This window comes from Mus pahari, chromosome 4 (genome assembly GCF_900095145.1).
Source record: "Mus pahari chromosome 4, PAHARI_EIJ_v1.1, whole genome shotgun sequence".
Classification (NCBI taxonomy): domain Eukaryota; kingdom Metazoa; phylum Chordata; class Mammalia; order Rodentia; family Muridae; genus Mus; species Mus pahari.
The window spans coordinates 97,886,691-97,906,822 of NC_034593.1; the positions used below are offsets into that span (position 1 = coordinate 97,886,691).

The 20,132-nt window shown below is 42.1% G+C and overlaps 1 protein-coding gene across 1 annotated transcript in view; it reads left to right on the top strand.

The window, feature by feature from the left end:
* The first annotated feature begins 9,795 nt into the window (after positions 1–9,795).
* The window catches only part of Psma5 (proteasome subunit alpha 5), a 21,804-nt gene continuing 11,467 nt past the window's right edge, over positions 9,796–20,132 (top strand). Inside the window, exons 1-4 of the mRNA XM_021196033.1 lie at positions 9,796–10,172; positions 13,926–13,992; positions 17,745–17,871; positions 19,022–19,089. Coding sequence (XP_021051692.1) covers positions 10,144–10,172; positions 13,926–13,992; positions 17,745–17,871; positions 19,022–19,089 — 291 coding nt within the window. The 5' untranslated portion in view covers positions 9,796–10,143. The remainder of the gene's footprint in view (positions 10,173–13,925; positions 13,993–17,744; positions 17,872–19,021; positions 19,090–20,132) is intronic.

Consider the following 20,132-nt stretch of genomic DNA (forward strand, 5'->3'; position numbering starts at 1 on the left):
GCAAACACTCTGAAAATGAGCATCTGGGTAAACGACTTACCCATGACCCCACACTGGGCATCTGAAAGAACTGTATTCATAAGCACCAAGTCTCTATCCGCAGATCTACCCCACACAGGTGTTGACTTTTCCACAGTTCTCAGAAGTTACTCTTCTAAGACAGAAACTTCTAGAGCAACGTTAGCAAAGTATCAACTATAACAATTGATCTCAGAGGACACAACTGCTTTTCTCTCTGTGACCCACCCCATTTTCTTTCTTCCTTTCTCTTTCTTCTTTCTTCCTTCCTTCCTCTTTCTTCCTTCCTTCCTTCCTTCCTTTCTTTCTTTCTTTCTTTCTTTCTTTCTTTCTTTCTTTCTTTCTTTGAGTTTTTTGTTTGTTTGGTTTTTGGTTTTTTGGTTGATTTTTTTTTTTTATTTTTGTTTTTGTTTTTAGAGACAGGGTTTCTCTCTATAGACCTAGTTATACTAAAGACCGGGTTGGCCTTGAACTCACAGAGATCCTCCTACTTCTGCCTACCAAATGCTGGGATTGAAGGCATGTGCCACCATTGCCCAGCGTGTGTGACCCCAGATTCCCCTCATCCTTAGTATCACCTCAGTAGGTCTTGATGAAGTAGGTGGTGATATGATCCAAATCTTAACAAATATAATCTTCTCTGCTCATATTTTTTTCCATGTGTTCCCTAAGTTACAATGGGCCATAGGAATAACAGGAGACATTTATAGGCTTTGAGCAGGCCTATATCCTCATACTGCTCAGAGTCAATTACTTCTGCCATGATATTGATAATTCTTTCTACTAACTGGTCTCTGGACTTAAGAAGTTTAGAATGCCCCAGCACTGGGAACAAGCACTCACTGCTTGTAGCTCAACTGGATACTTGCCATGTTTCCTAATTAGGAGGAGGACTGGTCCTGCAGTGGCTTGAGGTGCCAGGGTGTGTTGGTACCAGGGGTAGAGCATAGGGGGCGCATTCCCCTTCTCAAAGGTAAAGAGGAGGGGTCCTGTAAAGGGGGTACAGCGAGGGGGCCGCAATCAAGATGGAAAGTGAATAAATAGATAGGAAAAGAGTTCCTCAGCCTTTCAAACTTGGTCATTCACCAAAGGAGATTAGTTTTCCCATTATTCCTCTTCAGAGCCTGGTTAGCAGTAGCCAGACAACCCCACTTTCCTTATAACTACTACCTGACAGTGTACTTCACATTCCTGAAATATACTTACAAGGGCTTTCCCTCTACTGGAATATTTTCCAAGTGAGTTACCACCTTGTGCTAGGGATATAGTATAGCATATATAGTATATATTATAGTATATAGTATATATAGTATATAGTTTATCTTCCTATACTGCTTAGCTTGGTGTCCTCTTTACCTAGCAGGAGAAAAACAGTCATTCAACTTAATTTTTTTTTTTTTTTTTTTGGTTTTTTGAGACAGGGTTTCTCTGTATAGCTCTGACTGTCCTGGAACTCACTTTGTAGATGAGGCTGGCCTTGAACTCAGAAATCTGCCTGGCTCTGCCTCCAACTTATTTTTTTTTTTATTAATTTACTTATTTACTTTACATCTCAATCACAGGTCCCCATCCCCTCCTCCCAGTACCTTTCTCACTCCCCTCAACATAAAACCATTCCACAGGCTGCCATTTTTTGGTTTATTGACAGTGTCCTTTACCTTACAGAAGCTTTTTAGTTTCATGAGGTCCTATTTATTAATTGTTGCTCTTAGTGTCTGAGCTGTACATATTCTGTTCAGGAAGTTGTTTTGTGTGTCAATGCATTCAAAGCTATTTCCCACTTTCTCCTAAGATTTAGTGTTTCTGGTTTTATGTTGAGGTCTTTAATCCACTTGGACTTGAGTTTTGTACAAGATGATAAATATGGATCTATTTGCATTTTTCTATGTGCAGACATCCAGTTATACCAGCACCATTTGTTGAAGATGCTTTTTCCCCATTGTATAGTTGGTTTCTTTGTCAAAAATCAACTGTCTGTAGGTGTGTGGGATTATTTCTGGGTCTTTGATTTGATCCCATTGATCAACCTGGCTATTTTTATGCAAATACCATGCAGTTTTTATTACTATTGCTCTGTAGTACAACTTGAAATAAGGGATGGTGAGATCTCCAGAAGCTCTTTTATTATTTTATTATACAGAATTGCTTTAGTTATCCTGGGATTTTTGTGTTTCCATATGAAGTTAAGCATTGTTCTTTCAAGGTCTGTAAAAAATTGTGTTGGAGTTTTTATGGGAATCCCATTGACTTTGTAGATTGCTTTTGGTAAGATGGCCATTTTTATTATTGTTGGGGTTCAGGAGTCACCCCACAAACCGCACAAACACTGATCTTAGTCAGACAGGCTGTTTTAAACACTCTATATCCAAATACAACCACATCTGTGGCACTGAAGGCTAGCGTTAAGTTTGGAGGACTCAGTTCAGTTCACAACAACTCCTATTACATATACTGTGGAGAATATATGTGCAAGGTAAGGGGAAGAGAACAGAAAATGCAAGATCCTGCAGACCATGAGCCAAGTCTGATTTGTATGAAAGAAGCAATGGTGGTTTGTCTTCAGTCAATGGCCTCAAAAGCATGGAGCCACAAGTTTGTGTGAGTTCTCCTGCTACACTCAGTCACCAGCGAGGAGTGTCAATGACTATTTCTGAAGAAATTTGCAATAATCAAAGCTAAATAAAGCTCCCAATGTCCTTGCATTAAAGCAGTTATTTTTAAATATTCCTACAAAATGATTGAGGTTAAAAAAATATCTCATATCGGGAGGTAGCCAAATTTAAAATGTCTTATTATGTAAATAACAAATCGTAGCTAGAGATAAATGTGGACAGATGGATTTGCAGAACATAATATTTAAGAAGAGCAAAGAGATTTCAATTGATTTGAAATCGCTTAAAAAATTCCCCACATTTCCTGCATTTTGCCTAGAAATATCGGACACCAAGTGATCCTGTGTTATTAACAAATAACTGTTTTTCTCTGATATTTACTGGCAATCAGATTCAGAAAAGTATGTACATCAGTGGAATGACAAGGCTTCTAGTCTGTACTTGGAAAAGTGCCATGCTTTACTGTAACAGTGTAGATCCTAGACTGTATCTTCAAGTGGGAACTTAAAGGTTCTTTGGAAAGTCAGATGGATGGTGTTTTGCTGGGGCAAATATGTGAAGGAACATTTAGCTGAAGCAGACACAGGATGTTCTGCTAAAGCAAGCATGTGAAAGGACACGTAATGAAGGACTCTTTGCTAACAACATGCATATATTGGTCTGCCTTACATTGTGTAGTTGAGCTGCATTTGTCGGAACTCCATAGAAAGAGAATACACCAAAAAACTTCTGGTGGTGTGCTGCAGTTTCTTGCCAGTTTCCTCAGACTTGGGCTGATTGGCAGAGTGATGTCAGCTGAGACAGGTGCAAGTGCTGAGGCAAGACCAAACAGGACACGTGATGTTTAGAGGGATATAACTAGGACTTGATGGACAATGAAGGAGGCTGAACTTCTCCTGGTGTCCCTCAGCGTCCTTCTGGCTGACTTGAGCTGAGGTTTGGCTGTTCCTAATAAGTAGTACCACTGCAACTGATTTGTGTTTGCTATCCTGACTCTACTGAACTGGACTGCTGGTGCATCCATGAAGTGTTTTCAAGTAGACCGAGCTGCCCTGCTACCTGTGAACTGAACTGCTGATTTCCAGACAACAGATGGGAAGCGCTCCACAGGATCTTCCTAAAAAAATCCATTTCCCCCATATCCTTTCTTCCGTACTATCTCTGTGGGTGGTGGACTAAAAGGGAGGTTATAGTGTTTAAGAACCATCATTAAAAATAGGTTTTGAAAAATTATAGTATATCTAAAATAGTCATGACAATCTTTAATGAAGGAACCCTCTTGCTTTCTTTGTAAAAATGTGCAAAAAGTTACCAGAATGTTTAAAGCTCTCAGTGTGTGGATGAATGTAGGATTTTTATTAATATCTAAGTGACATTTCTCTATGAAGCAACAGCAATCTCATCTTCCAGTATTTCTCTTATAAAGGTTGTATCTGTCATAGTTAGGTTTCAATTGCTGTGTTAAAACACCATGACTAAAAGCAAATTGGGGAGGAAAGGGTTTATTTCATGAAGGGAAGCCAAGGTGGGAACTCAAGGCACGAACCCAGAGGCAGGAATTGAAGCAGAAACTGTGAAGAGCTGCTTATTGGCTTGCTCAGTTTGCTTTTATTTATTTATTTATTTATTTATTTATTTATTTATTTATTACTCACTTTATATCCCACTCACTGCCCCTCCCTAACATCCCTCTAACAATCCTTTCCCCTCCCCCTCCTCTTCTCTGAGTGGGTGGGAACCTCCCTTGGTATCCCTCCACTCTAGCACATCAAATCTCTGAGAGGCTAGGTGCATCCTCTTCCACTGAGGCCAGACAAGGCAGCCCAGCTAGAGAACATATCCCATGCTCAGGTAACAGCTTTTGGGATAGCTCCCCCAACCCCTGTTGTTTAGGACCCACATGAAGACCAAGCTGCATATGTACTACATATGTTCCAGGAGGTCTAGATCCAGCCCATGTATTCTCTTTGGTTGGTGGTTCTGTCTGAGACACTGTTGATTCCTGTGAAGTTCCTATTCCTTCCTGGGCTCACAGTCCTTCCTCCAATTCTTCCATAAGAGTCCCCAAGCTCCACCCACTGTTTGGCTGTGGGTGTCTGCATCTGTCGGCTGCCTCTTCACTTTGCTTTTTTATATACCCCAGGACCACTGGCCCAGGGAAAGCATTGCCCATAGTATACTGGGCCTTCCCATGTGACTCATTAATCAAGAAAATGTTCAACTAGACTCACTGACAGGCCAAGTCTGATAGATGAATTTTCCTCAGCTGAAGTCTCATCTATCCAGATAATCCTTGGTTGTCTCAAATTGACAAAAACTAAACAGTACACTAACAAACTTGTTTTATTTTAAAATACTTTAAAAATTAAAAGTATCGATATGAAATACCGCAATGTCTCACTTTACTTCAAGTCAGGGCTAGGAGTGTAGCTGGGTGGTAGATGCCATCCTGAATATACTCAGGCCCTGGGTTTAATACCAGCATCCTCAAAACCAGCACAACAAAAGCCTTTTATTTTTTCCAAACACACATGACTCTCTGAGTGGTTAGAACGTTTGTAAGGTCTTAGTTTTCTTCTTTCTCAATGAATCTACCTAAGAGTCTCTGTGACAGACTGAGTGGGTACATGGAGGACTGAGTCTCAAACCACTCACATTTCAATCACTTTTCTTTTTTCTTAACTTTACACTACACATAACATGGAATCTATCCATGTAACATTGCTTAAACATGTGTCACTGGCTTCAGTGCATTTGTTTTGTTGGATTACCATCACCACTGTCCATCTCTAGAACTCTTCTACTAGAAAAAAACGTGTGCATTAAATTATGACTCGGTTCCTCCCCCTTCCCTCTATCGCTTGGTCACTGCTGTTCCTTCTATGCCCTTGACAGTTCTAGGTACACCATACAGGTAGAGTCATGTACTTCACTGTTGGGTGCCACACACTACACTGACTTCTTCTCTCACCTCATACCCCCACACCGCTGCAAGTCTTCTGTGCAGTGCTGGGGATCAAATTCCAGGGCCTTCCTTATACGCAGCAGGCAAGTGAGCAGCCAGTGCTATACCCCCAGCCTTAGCCTAAACATCCAATGTGCAGAAAACAATAGTTTCTTTTCTTTTAAAGGCCTTTTAAAGGCCATGCGCATGTTATCTTTAACTAATTTTTGATATTGTTTGATTTTTTTTTTTGATACCAAGTTTTGCTATACAGTTCTGAAGTGTCCACTCACTATGTAGAGCAGGCTGGATTTGAACTTGCAGTGATTTTCTATCCTCTGCCTTTCTAGTGATGGGATGACCGGTGAGTACTCCTGCCAGGCTTATTAAAAACAGATAAGGTAAAAAAAAAAAAATAACAAAAACAGATAAGGTCTTAAATTACCTGGAGAAGGCAGACTCTCTACCCTCCCATTATCTGAGAGTATCTCGTCTCTGGCTCTGTTAATACCATGCAAACTTTGAGGTGTTCCTTCTGGCTACATTTCAGAATGGGTGACATATCCAATTCCCTTCTTACGTATGTCTTTATAAAAAGTTATTAGAGCAGTAATACGCTTTCCAGAAGCTTTTTAAAGTAAAAATTTTGTCAGGCATGGTGGCACACACCTTTAATATCAGCACTAGCAAGGCAGAGGCCACCCTGTTCTACAGAATGAGTTCCAGGACAGCTAGGACTATGCAGAGAAACCCTGTCTCAAAATAAGAACACACACACACACACACACACACACACACAAAGAAAAAAAGAAAGTAAAAATTTCTACTTTCCATATAGTAAAAAAAAAAATTGCAGGTTGGGTAATTATAGGTTAGTTGTTTTATTAATGATTTCAAACTAGGGTTTTTTTCCTTCCCCCGCCACCCCTTTTCTCCCAAGACAAGGTTTCTATGTAACCCCAGGTATCCTGTAACTGTGTAAACAAGGCTGGCCTAAACTCAGAGATCCGCCTGCCTCTGTCTTCTGAATGCTGGGATTGAAAATGTGTACCACTACTGGCTGGTGAGATTCTTTATAGCTTCTTGTGGGGCAGAGATGTGTACAGTACAGAGGGTACTTCAGCCAACCTGGCATATTGTTGAGAAAAATTGGTAGGGTTTTTTTTTTGTTTGTTTTGTTTTAATTCAAATTACAGGGGCTGGAGAGATGGCTCAGTGGTTAAGAATACTGACTGCTCTTTTAGAGGTCCCAAGTTCAACTCCCAGTAACCACATGGTGACTCACAACGATCTGTAATGGGATCTGATGCCCTATTCTAGTGTGTCTGAAGACAGCTACAGTGCACTCATATAAATAAACTAAATAAATCTTTTTTAAATTTCATAAGTAATTCTTAATTTATTAAATTTTGCATGCGTATGGACACAAGTGCCATGAAATGTATTCTAGTTTGCTTTCTGTTGTAGTAATGAAACTCTCTGACCAAAGGCAACTCGGGGAGAAAAGGGTTTGTTTGGTTTATACTTCCAGGTCATAATCGATCACTGAGAGAAGTCAGGACAGAAACTTAAGCAAGTAGAAGCAGAACCATATGAAGAATGCGGCTTGCTGGCTTGCTCACTCTCAAGGTCAAGCTTGGCCATCTCTATTACACAATGTTCTGCAGACATAGCTACGGGCCAGTCTGATTTAGGCAATTCTTTAGTGGAGGGTCCTCTTCCCTGGACACTATAGGTTGTGTCAAGTAGACAAGGAAGTGTGTGTAGAAGTCAGAGGAAAATCTGCAGGAGTTGGTTCTCTCCTTTAACCATGTAGGTCCTGGGGATGGAACTCAGGTTGTCAGGATGGGGGTAGGTGTCTTTCTTTTTTCTTTTCTTTCTTTCTTTTTTTTTTTTTTCGAGACCAGGCTTTCTCTGTGTAGCCCTGGCTGTCCTGGAACTCACTTTGTAGACCAGGCTGGCCTTGAACTCAGAAATCCACCTGCCTCTGCCTCCGGAGTGCTGGGATTAAAGGCATGTGCCACCACCGCCCGGCGGTAGGTGCCTTTTACCGCTAGACCATCATATTCCTGGTCTTCATGATTGTAGGTTTTAGCCAATAGGAAAGTAAGGATACAAACCAAACTTCTACATGGCAAAAGTTATTTTGCCAGGCCTTCCTTGGATTCACCCCATACAATATTCAGTCCTGAAGACCCATGGCTCAGGACCCAGGGTCCAGACTTGCCCCTTGCCTTTTCTGTTACTCATCAATAAGAACCTTTCCACCTGCCTTCTTCTGGATCCTTACTTTCCTGGGAAGGACATCTGGCTTAACTGTCCACGAGGGAGACATTTATTGAATAATTATAGGCAAGGCATTCTGTGAAGTACTATAGTAAAAAAAATGATGTGAATATGTGTGTGAATATCTGTGTCCTCCTTGATTACCTCACACTTTATTTTTTTGAGATAAGGTCTCTCACTGAACTCAGAAGTTGAAAGAAAATAAGCTTCCTTTTTTTTTTTTAAAACCCACAATCAGCTAGATTTGCATTTGGTGTTGCCCACCTACAACCCCAGAATTTGGGAGGCTGAGACAGGAAAACGGCCTGGAGTTCTAGGACAACCTAAGCTACATGGTTTCAAGACAGCGTAGGCTAAAAGTAAGTACTTTCACTAAAAGCAAAACAAAGAACTAGCTTTCCCTTTCAGACAAATATGGCTCATTACACGGCCTCTTCCTCCCTCTTATGCCTTCTCCTTCATGAAGGTATAATTGACAAACAGTAGTTGCTTACATTTAAAATATAAAAAAAAAATGTTTAAAAATATTATTTTTGAGACAGGGTCTCTCTATATAGCTCTGGCTGTCCTGGAACCACTAGGTATACCAGGCTGGTCTTGAACTCACAGAGATCCCCTGCCTCCCGAGTGCTGGGATTAAAGGAACTATCATACCCAACCCAGAATGGTATTTTAAAAAAGACTTTTAAATTTGTGTGTGTGTGTGTGTGTGTGTGTGTGTGTGTGTGTGTGTGTTATGTGTGACACGTATATAGGTGCCAGCAGAGACCAGAAAAAGGATCCCCTAGAATAAAGGGTAGTTATGAGCAGCCTGACAAGGATGCTGAGAACCAAATTTGGGCATCTAGAAGGGAATCAGGTGCTAAGCTATCTCTCCAGCCACCAGAATTATGTTTTGATATAGGTATATATCATGATTAAGTTAATTTGCCCTTTTTTGGTAGTGATTAAAATCTACCTTCTTAGAAAAATTTCACGTGTAAGATATTAACTCGTCATCCTGGTGTATCATATATCTCCACTAGGAATTAATCTTACCTGAAACTTTGTACTCTAACCACCTCACACCCCAACCCCCCCGCCAAGCCTGGGCAGAGGTTCATGCATGCTATGAAAGTACTGTCACCGAGTTACATTCCTTGAGAGTCACGACTTCTTTTGTTTGTTTGGTTTTGGTTTTTCGAGACAGGGTTTCTCTGTATAGCCCTGGCTGTCCTGAAACTCACTTTGTAGACCAGGCTGGCCTCGAACTTAGAGATCCGCCTTCCTCTGCCTCCGGAGTGCTGGGATTAAAGGCGTGTACCACCACGCCTGGCCGAGAGTCACGACTTCTTAACCTCCTAACTTTCTTTGATATATGATTCATTTACAATGTTTCTTTAAAAACTCTCAAGTTGCTCTTCTACCCTTAGGAATGGGAAACAAGAAGCACACACACAAATGAAGGTATTTAAGAGCAGTGAGTAATCTAAATCTCGGATCCTGAACTCCGGGTCTTGGTATGAAACTTGGATAATCTCGGATCCTGAACTCCGGGTCTTGGTATGAAACTTGGATAGCTAGGGTGGTGGTGGTGGTGATGTGTACGAATCCAGAAAAGACTTGGTAAAATAATTGTACCTAGGCAGGACATTGAAAACGTTCTTGCAGATCAGAACCTATCAACTTTTAAAACTTTTTTCAACAAGCCCGGCTGGCAGAACCGCCGGGCACGCTGGTCCACACTGCACTGAGGCGCACACATCTCTCTACCCAAGTCAAAAAGTCCTCAGCAAAGCTGGTTCCGGTTGCCACCGAGCCGGGCAGACAGCGAAGAGCCGGGCAGGCGAGCGCGAAGTAAGAGATCGGTGTCCCCCGGCTGCAGTTACGCGAGCTGGCGAGACATACGTCACGATCCCGACAACCCAACTATCAGGCCAAGTCCTGCTGCGGTCCAAAGCGCGGCGTGCTCACTCCTCGACGAGGTTCACTCTCACCGGTTGCCTCGAGTCCCAGCGCCCGTAGCAACCAAGGGTGATGGAAAGCGGAAGTGCGCTCAAGTTCCGCCCTCCTTGTTCACCCAGGTCCGGTGAGGAAGCTTGTCGGCCCAATCGTCGCGGCGAGAATATCAATCAGCCAATAGAAGGGAAGCACGGGAGGGCGGGCTAAAAAGGTCGCGTGCGCACGCGCAGACGGCTGCAGGGTCCTTGGTGCTGTGGCGGTGTGGTTGATTAGGGTGCTGCTTTCAGTCGTGTGGCCTTTGGGAACCCCGCGTAGCCACTGCCGCCTCCTCCTGTCCTCGCCATGTTCCTCACTCGGTCCGAGTACGACAGGTTCGTACGGCGGGAAGCAGTAGGGTCGAGATTTGGGTGGGCGGGCCTGGGGCCCGCGCCGCGGCCTGGGTTCTGCAGTGTCATGGGGCACCCGGAGAACCTAAGTCTGGCGGGATCCGGGGAATCTGGTTCCCGAGGCGCCCGGCGAGATTCCCCAAGCTACGCTGCAGCGGACCCGTTGCACTTGTCCCGCTGAGTCACCGCTAATCCTGACTCCCCGCGGAAGCGAGAGGCTGGGGCTGCTTGGGGCAGGCGGCGGAGAGGGGTCGGGACCATTAACCTGGAGTAGATTAGGGGGACACCAGCCTTGCGTCCGTCTTTTCAACCTAAGGGTGACTGCTCAAGAAAAAGAAAAGTGAAAGGAGTTTCCTTGAATAGAAGCTTCCAGAGATTATTGAATGAGTTTGTAGGAAAATCCGTGTTGTGCTGTACATTTTAATCTTTTTTGAGGAGGGAAGGCAGGTTCAGCTATGCTCGGATAGATTGACTACAGTCTGGTTTTGTGGGAACTAGAATGTAGAGTGGTTGGTTCTCAGAAGAGTTTTAATATGCTGGTTCCATTTGACCAAAGTGTGTGTGTGGAGGGGGGGGAGTTGAAAGCAAGTTAATTTTAGTGTTGTGTTGAAAGCTAAATGTTTTGTAAAGTCAAAGCTGTGTGGTTGTGTTTACTAAAAGAGCAGACAACCTAAAAACTTTCAAGTCTCGGAAATGCTAACTAATACTGCCATAAATGCTGTAGATATTGTAACTTTCAGTTTCTGTTTTGAGCAGTTTTGCAAACCACTGGGTTCCTTTAAAAGTTAGGGAAAGCAGACATTTTTTGTTCCAGGTTACCACCTGAGAAATTACTTTTCTTGGCAAGTATGTATTGAACCTGTCAAAATTGTGACACCTGGAATGGCTTTTTTTTTTTTTTTAATCCTTTTGCTGACTCAGAAGTTATAGGTGAAGTTTTAAAACTATTTACTGTTGTCAAGTAAAATGGTCGTTAACACTTGGCTTCCAGAGTATTGAAGAGAGTCATTTTTAGGTGATAACATGTTGAGAAAATTGTGATCCTCATCCGAAAGGCTTTATTGAGCTTTGCCCATTTATTTATATGAATTTGTTGCTCTGTGGATTTTTTTTTTTCTTTTGTATTTGTTAAGACTAAATAAAGCACGGGCCTCTAGTTAGCTAATATTCTTGAGCTTTGGCTGTGTTCAGGGAGCGCTGTTTAGGGAGCTGGTTTTACAGTAATGAGCAGAATCAAGATCCCTACTCTCCTGTTTGCAACCATAACTGTAAGATGAGACAGAAATGTGTTGGTGTTACTAGAGGAATCTAAGGCAGCACTGGATGTTCTGATGAGAGGTTGCATTCATTGTTGGAGGTTGAGGACAACTTCAAAAAGAAGCTGATAATTCAGACAAGATTGGGCGTGTTCAGGGTGGTATGGCTGTAGACGAAGCTGATAATTGAAATAGGTCCAGAGAAAGTAGGATTTCTAGTAAACCAAGACCACGAGAGCGAACAGATAATAAAGGACGAACAAAGGGGAACTAGTGGGGAAAAAGGCATAACACATTTGGAAAAGTCCAGGCTGGTCACCACATATGTATGATGCATGTTATGGGATGAGTAGGTGCTATGGAAAAACCAGTGTGGTGCCAGATACTGACGGTTCAATAGACTGTTAGAATATGGATCTCACTCTGTAGGCACTGTGTTCTATCATTTGGAGGTGTCCATGTACCATGTACATGCCTGGTGTCCTTTGAGGCCAGAGGGTGTTGGATCTCCTAGAGCTGGAGTGACAGGTGGGTTTTAGCCAAGCCACGATGTCAGTGCTGGGAATCAGAGCAGCAGTTTCCTCTGGAAGAGCCCCTAGTGCTCCTAACCAGCTCTCTTTTTTGGTCTGTTTTTGTTTTTGTTTTTGTTTTAAAAGTCAAGGTATCATCTATAGCCCAGGGTGACCTAGAGCTACGAGGCCTGGAGTTTGGGACAATCTTTTTGCCTGAGTGTTGTGAGTTCTGGAGTCACACTCATGAGCCCTGTGTCAGGCTCTAATATTTTCTTTAAGGAGTTGCCTCATCACAGTTGTTTTTATAAAGATTAATTGATTGGAAGAACGAGTTGGCACCGGTCAGGAGGCTTTTACAATAGTTAGGTAAAGGGTAACAAGGACATAGGGATGGAAGTGATGTGACCATGGAGGAGGAGCTGATGTGAGTTAGTATGACTTAGCATATGGTAGGATAAAGGGGAAGGTAGGGAGAGTGAGTCATCATTCAGAACATTCTATTGTGGAGGAACTGAGAAGCTGGGGGTGTCTTAAAACAATGGGAATGGTATAGGTGAGTTGATTTTTACAGAATGATTAGATTTAAAAGGTTCTATTTCAGATTGGAAAATGTTGAATGTTGGTTGTAATTGGGCTATTCAGGGGGACTTGTTTCAAATTTAGATTAACTGGGTAAAAGTCAAACTGGAAATAGAAATTTGGAATGATTGGTTTTAGTTTATATGCAACAACCCAAGTAAGCAGGAAATTTGGGGGAATGAAGACAGAGCTTACTAGGATGATGCTTCCAAGTCAGGGTGCAAAAGCATTTAGTCACATACATTTATAGGGCTCTTTCATTTTTCTGCAGTTTACTTAGATTATCACAAAGGCAGGGCCATTTCTTATTTTTCCTGAAAGCTAGTGGTGAGTCTGGTTCTCAGTGTCAGGGTGGGTGGGGTTTAGTGTGCATGCACGCACGTCTCTGTATGTGTGTGTGTGTTTGTGAGACCTGGGGCTTATACATAGTGGGCAAGAGCAAGAGCTCTACAACTGAACTGGTCCCTAGCTCAATCTCAGATTTTTCCGAGCACAGTTTTCTTTCAGTGAACTTTTCAGCTGTGCTTTAGAATCTCGAACTTCCTTCTAAATGGCTTTAGTGGTCTGTTGGTTGAGGAGAGAATGAGGAACTGGGTGGTGAGAATAATTCTCAGTGAAGTAGAATAGTTGAAACCTTGGTCTAAGTAGGAGTTCTTGAACTGATTATGCTTTTATGCTGAGGAGTAACTTTGAGCAATTTATTTGATATCTCTCTCTCTCTCTCTCTCTCTCTTTCACACACACACACAATTTCTTTTGAAGAAAGTTTTGGTTAAACAGAATTTGGAAACAGTAGTATATGCATACTGTTGTGAAGTTTGGAATTCATGAACTAAGGATTACAGTTATTTGTATTAATTTATTCACAAACTTTTAAAATTTAATTGTGTGCCGAAAGCTTCTATAGCTAGCACTATGCTTGTGTCTCTTTGCAGGGATCAGCAGCACTAGTGTAAACGAGGGGCGCATTAATGTAGTTAGTAAAGTAGCCCGGCATAATTGTATAGGCTTTAGTAACTGGATCTCAGTCTGCTGTTACTGCAGTGATACTATCTCATACGAATAGGTAGAAAAACGTACACTAACTATTACAAAAAATAGCAACATCAAATGCACATAATGGAAAGGGTGAAAAAGTCCATTTTCTTGGAAATGGCCTGATAGCTTTGGGGTATACATTTATCAAAGGAATTGGTTGGCTGGCTCAGAATTCATCCCAATTGATTCAGGTCACCTGCTTTTATTTGTTCAGTTTGGTAAAACTTTGGTTAGGTTTAGGAATTGGGCAGATTTGTGGGCCTTGAAAACAGTGGGTACACCAAAAGACTGAAAGGTTTGCTGTATACTTCTAACAGTTTCTAATAGAGTTTTTATTGTTTTTTTAATTACAGGGGTGTGAATACTTTTTCTCCTGAAGGAAGATTATTTCAAGTGGAATATGCCATTGAGGCTATCAAGGTATAGTAGCCAGTAGTATATTTTTGGAAATTTCATAGCAGCCTTACATACTGCTAAAAGGAGTGTTTTAGCCATTCTTCTTCTTCTTCTTCTTTTTTTTTTTTGTTTTTCGAGACAGGGTTTCTCTGTGTAGCCCTGGCTGTCCTGGAACTCACTTGGTAGACCAGGCTGGCCTCGAACTCAGAAATCCGTCTGCCTCTGCCTCCCGAGTGCTGGGNTTAAAGGCATGTGCGCCACCACGCCCGGCCTTAGCCATTCTTTTAGAAAGTATTCTCACATTCCTTTAACCAACTACTGTTTTTATAACAGTTGGAATTTTTGGAATTTTGGAAAATTGGAATCCAGATTAAGTAGACTGACAGTGTTTTTTGTTTTGTTTTGTTTTTTGTTTTGGCTTTTTTGGATATTTTCTTTATTTACATTTCAAATGTTATCCCCTTTCCAGGACCCCCCCACCCCCTGAAACCCTCTATCCCATCCTCCCTCTCCCTGCTTCTATGAAGATGTTCCTCCACCCACCCACTCCCATCTCGCCCTCAGTTCCCCTACACTGGGGCATCTATCGAGCCTTCATAGGACCAAGACCTCTCCCGTTGATGCATGACAAGGCCATCCTCTGCTACATATGCAGCTGGAGCCATGTGTACTCCTTTGTTGATGGCTTAGTCCCTGGGAGTTCTGGGAGATCTGGTTGGTTGATGATCTTGTTCACTGAAAGTGTTTTTGTGTTGTGAAAGCAGGTTTTGTACATGATTGAACCGTGGACCTTCTGATGTGGGCCACTGCCCATCAGATGACAGGAGCATTTACCCTTCCATACAAGCAAAATGTCTGCAGGCTTTGTTGAATGTTAGTATTGGGAAAGAGTCCCTATTTGAGAGTTGCTTTAGTTAATTAAATGTAGATGTGAATTGTTTCTGTCTTGTTCAGTTGGGGATTCAGGACCCTCAGTAAACAATGTCAAGTGGGTAGCTGCAGATGCAGCCCAGTAGTAGTGTTTGCGTAGCAGAAGAGAAGCCCTGCGTCCAATCTATGCCCAAATTTTAAAAAGTATGGCAGTTAGAGAACATGGAAGTTTTAGGTTTAATTTTCTGGACAATAGTTTTAGATTTCTTCTTTCTTCCTTTCTTTCCTTCTTTCTTTCTTTCTTTCTCTCTCTTTTTTCTTTTCTTTTTTTTTTTTTTTTAATTTTTAGGACATTCACATATGTAGTTTTAGAATCAAAGATTAAGATGTTTCTATAAATTATGTAATAAAAAGAGTCCCATAGGCTATACCATCTAATTTCAACTTTCCTGAGGCAGCACTGTAAACTTCATTTTTTTTTTAAGATTAATTTTTTTTTTTTTTTTTATGAGTATGGGTGTTTTTCCTCACTTACATTTGTACCACATGTGTAGTGTGCCTTCAAAGGCAAGAAGGGGACACTGTAACCCTTGGAGTGCTGATTATGTATGGTTATGTTCCACCCAGCATTTGGATGCTGCCAACTGAGCCCAGGTCCTCTGCAGTAACAGCAGGTTCTCTGACCTGCTGAGCCATCTCTCCAGCCCCATTCTCAATTCCTTTATCACCTTATATTGAGAACACAGGCATCATCTGTTAGGCATCATCTACACACTTTTCATTATGGAATAAATAGATTTTTCTGCATATCTGTTCTCTGCCTACCCACAGTTGCCTACAGGGTTGGAAATAGTTAATGTAACCTCTCAAATAGCTTACACATAGCAATTTTTGTTAAATCAGTAGTTGTGTTAGTAGAACTGTTCATTCATGGTGAGCACTTGAGAGTAATATATATGCATAAAACATGATGTACTCGTTAACTAATAGGCCTAGAATCACTGAGGAGGAAAACCTCCTGTGAACGGGTGGGGAGGCCTGCTCACTGAGGGCAGCAGCAGCTGGGCTTTGCTCTTGTGCTTGATAAAAAGACAAAGCTTGCAGAGCACTAGCACGCGTTGTCCTTCCTGATGATGTGCGCAGTGTGACCAGAAACTGCCCTTTCCTGCCACCATGTCTTCCTCCTTTAAGGTGCTTCATGTCATGTATTTTGACTGGGGCTGGAGAGATGGCTCGGCAGTTAAGAGCAGTGACTACTCTTCCAGAGGTCCTGAGTTCAATTCTCAGCAACCACTTACAGCCATCTGTAATGGGTTCTGATGCCCTCTTCTGACATGCAGGTGTGCATGCAGATAACAGTGTTCATATACATAAAATAAATTAAAAAAAAATCAGAACTATTTTGAGCACATTCAGTCTAAAGACAGGTTCAGCATGCTTTTTTATGTGGATTCCTGGAGGGGCTAGAGATGTGGCTTGGTGGTTAAGAGTTGCTGCTCTTCCAGAGTTCAGTTCCCAGAACTCATGTTGGTTGGCTCACAACCCCTGTAACTCTAGGCCTCAGGATCTGACACCTTCTGGCCCCTGCAGGTATCTTCATACAAGAGAACATACACGCTAAGTAACACATACATAAAAGTGAATTAAAACTTTTAAAAAGATGTATGGGATTCTATGTGGGTCTTTTTTTTAAACAAACAAAAAAGCAATATCAGGTTTAATCAGTGTTCACAGTTGGTGGGTCATCGTTGTGTAGAAATAAGTAGATGTAGCGGGAATCCAGGGGATAAAGCATGGTCTTAGAAGAGTTTATGACTAGAGGATACATTTGGAGAGGCGGAAGGAGAGTACATTCCACAGGAGACAGCTTCAGGAAAGGTGGTAGTGTTGCTGCTCGTAATGTAATACTTTGAACAGTTGTGTTGAGTTGTACCTAAGGGGTTAGTTAGTAGTGAGTAATAAAGTTGGGGGTGAAAGATAGCATTGTGAAAGATTGTGAAAAGCTCATTTGGTTTTTAATTAAAGGCAATACAGAGAGCATCAGTTCTTAAGAGAAATACAGTAAAAATCACAGTTTTTCCCTCAGTGTATCAATAAAAGATACATTCAGAGCAAGAGACTAAAGATGAGACAAAATTGCTAAGTGTGGCTCATGCCTTAGGAGGCAGAAACAAACCTAGTCTACACAGAGAATTTCAGCCTGGCCAGAGTTAAATGATGAGACCATTTCACAAGGAATAGATTGGGTGGTGGGGGCGTGTAACAGGAGCACTTGTTTATTGTGTGGTAGACACCATTTTCTCTATGGAGCTATCAGGACTCTTCTTTCTGCAGATAGTTGAGTTCATAATGCTGAGGTGTGTAGGTGACACGGAGGTGAAATGGTGACTTTACTACACTGGACTGCTAGTGACTTTGGGTTAAGTTAGTGTTTCCTTGTGGTTACTGAGGATAGTCATCCATTCTGTTCCTACCCCTTTCCTCTTTTCTTTTCCTGGGTGACATGGGTTTGGGGAGCATAACTATTGGACAGACTTCATATAGATGGCAGAGGTAAAAGCCGCCAGTTCCAGAAGAAAACAAACAAAAACCTATGATTAGAACTTTAGAATTCTTCCTCCCAGTGCTAGTGTTAACATAATTTTTCAGATGTGTTCTGACCTTATTGGATTACCCCATTTTTGGCTGGGGACCAAACCTTGCTCATTCGAGGTAAGCACACGTACGGGATTCTGTAAATGCTTTTGCTATTCAAGGGAACAGTGTGGTGGTTATTAGGTGCTTTCTGTTCTTCCTGCATCCTAGGTATGGATAACTGAGTTTCTGCTTATGAAGGTGTGCAAGGATTTCTTTAAGCTGTATGTGGTAACCACAGCATGGTTTTGTTTTGTTTTGTTTCATTTTAGCTTGGTTCTACGGCCATTGGCATCCAGACATCAGAGGGTGTGTGTCTAGCTGTGGAGAAGAGAATCACTTCCCCACTAATGGAGCCTAGCAGCATTGAGAAGATTGTAGAGATTGATGCTCATATAGGTAAGTAATAAGTGGAAGCTATTATAGGGTCTGATGTGGGTTAATTAATCTGTGATCCAAGGGAGGTTCACACAGTTAATGGGTTATCTTTTGATTTGGTATTCTGTTCAAGGCAGGAGGTCAGTACATAAATTTAGGCAGTGGAAGGCAGCCTCAGGACTCAACTGAGGCTTAACCTACTACCAGAAAGATTTTTCATTTATTTTACCTTTTGTAGTGCTTGGGATTCAACCCAGGATACTCTCACAAGCTAGGCAAGCACTCTACCACTGAACTATAACCAGATCTTTAGCAAATATTATATTTAAATACATAAAGGTTGGATCTTTGGCTAGTTCCTGTGATGGCTGTGTTTTAGAGTGTATAAGGTTCAGAGTGTTCAAGGAGTCATACGAACTTTTGACTAGACCAGCATGTTCTGTGTGAGAGACTCGATTGATCTCCTCCTGGCCCTCTCTGCCTTTTCTCTTGTCTTTAGTATAAGTTTCTTCTTTGGCCCTTGACAATGTAACATTAAAAGATACATACTTTTACAGTTACAGCTTTATGTTGCAATTGGCTATCCAAATTTGCTTATCTTACCTACTCAACCCAGTTACTACAACATTTGCAAAGTAATTAATTGCTCAAAGGCCATAAGAGCTAAATGCTTTGGTAACTGGGAGCTTAGTATTCCCTTTCATAGCTGGAGAAACAGATCTTACAGTTGGAATGTTGTCTGCCGTATCTCAGGACAACTGTCTTTTGGAGGTAGGTCAGTATCACTTCATTCAACAGGGAGAAGATTGTACTAGACTCCGTGGATATAGAGCGGGAGGCATGGTACATGTCTTCCAGGAACTGATGGTTTTATTTGTGGTGGTGCACAGTGTGTACTCAGTAAGGATGTGATGGAGGAAAGAATTTTGTCTGGGTCCAGTGGTCATGAGTATTAGTTACTTTCTCTACACTGACCAGATGTCTGACCTTTTCTTCTGGCTTGTTCACAGTGTTAGAGGGTTTACTATCATCCTGATGAATCCATCGGTGGACATCTATGTCCACAGCAGAGCGGACCAGGAGTAGAGAAAGGAGAGTATTTACTTAGTGGATGTGAATGAAAAATTCCAGAGGGTTTGGCTGATTGGTCACTCTTGCTTTTATATTGCAGGTTGTGCCATGAGTGGGCTAATTGCAGATGCTAAGACTTTAATTGATAAAGCCAGAGTGGAGACACAGGTAAAATCAGCATCTTCTCTGCTTTTCCTTGTGAAGCATGCAGGCCTTGTTTAGTGGTTTCAGAGCTGCCAAGGCTGTATCGCAACGTCTGCGCCGATGTTAGACATGACTCTTGAGAGCTTTGGGTCCGCTCCCCTGCTAAGACACCTCAGGACTTAGGATTTAGCTCTCCAGCCATTGCAACTTAAAGCAAGCTCTGGTTAGTAGAGCCTACAGCCTCTTCTTCTAGGCTTACCTTACATAAAGCATGTACTGCATCCCCTGATTAACTCTCTGTGGGACCATCACAGAGGGAAGTGGTCATAGAAAAAGGATATCCTGGCAGCTGCCTTTTCTGCCAGGCTTATAAAATTGTTCTCATCTAGTAAGCAATGATTTGTACCAGGTGACAAATACAGGTTAGGAATGCTGTGTTTTTTGTTTTTTTAATAAAACAACAAAAACCCATAAGCAAATCCTTGGCTATCTGTGCTTTGACTGTAGAAGGCTAATAAGGGAAGTAACTAATCACAAGGTAGAAGTTTTTGCATATATTTCCAAGTTTGTCCTTTATACTTAGTAATAATTTAGCATAAAGTCTTAGCAGGGTAAAGTGAGTGTCTGAAGAGAATTGACCCTTGGTTGTCTCCCCTGACTCTGTGCTTTGTTTTTAGGTGTCACTGGTGTGAAGGGTAGCAGCTCTAGGCCATCCTCATTCCCAGAATTTGTCAGTGTGGACCCTCTCCCTCTGGCCGCCTCCTTTTCATTTCTCCCTGCTCCCTCTTAACACATGGTCTCTCTGTGACCAGCTCAGACTGGCCTTAAAGTCACCAGCCTCCTGAGGGTGGGGATCATGGGCATATGCCATAGTGTCTGGCAGTCAGAGCTGTTCCTCTTCTGATATAATCCCAAGCATTCAATGGCTAGTGTTAATCAAGAAAAGCATGTTAAGCTGGGTAGTGGTGGCCCACGCCTTTAATCCCAGCACTTGGGAGGCAGAGGCAGGCGGATTTCTGAGTTCGAGGCCAGCCTGGTCTACAGAGTGAGTTCCAGGACAGCCGGGG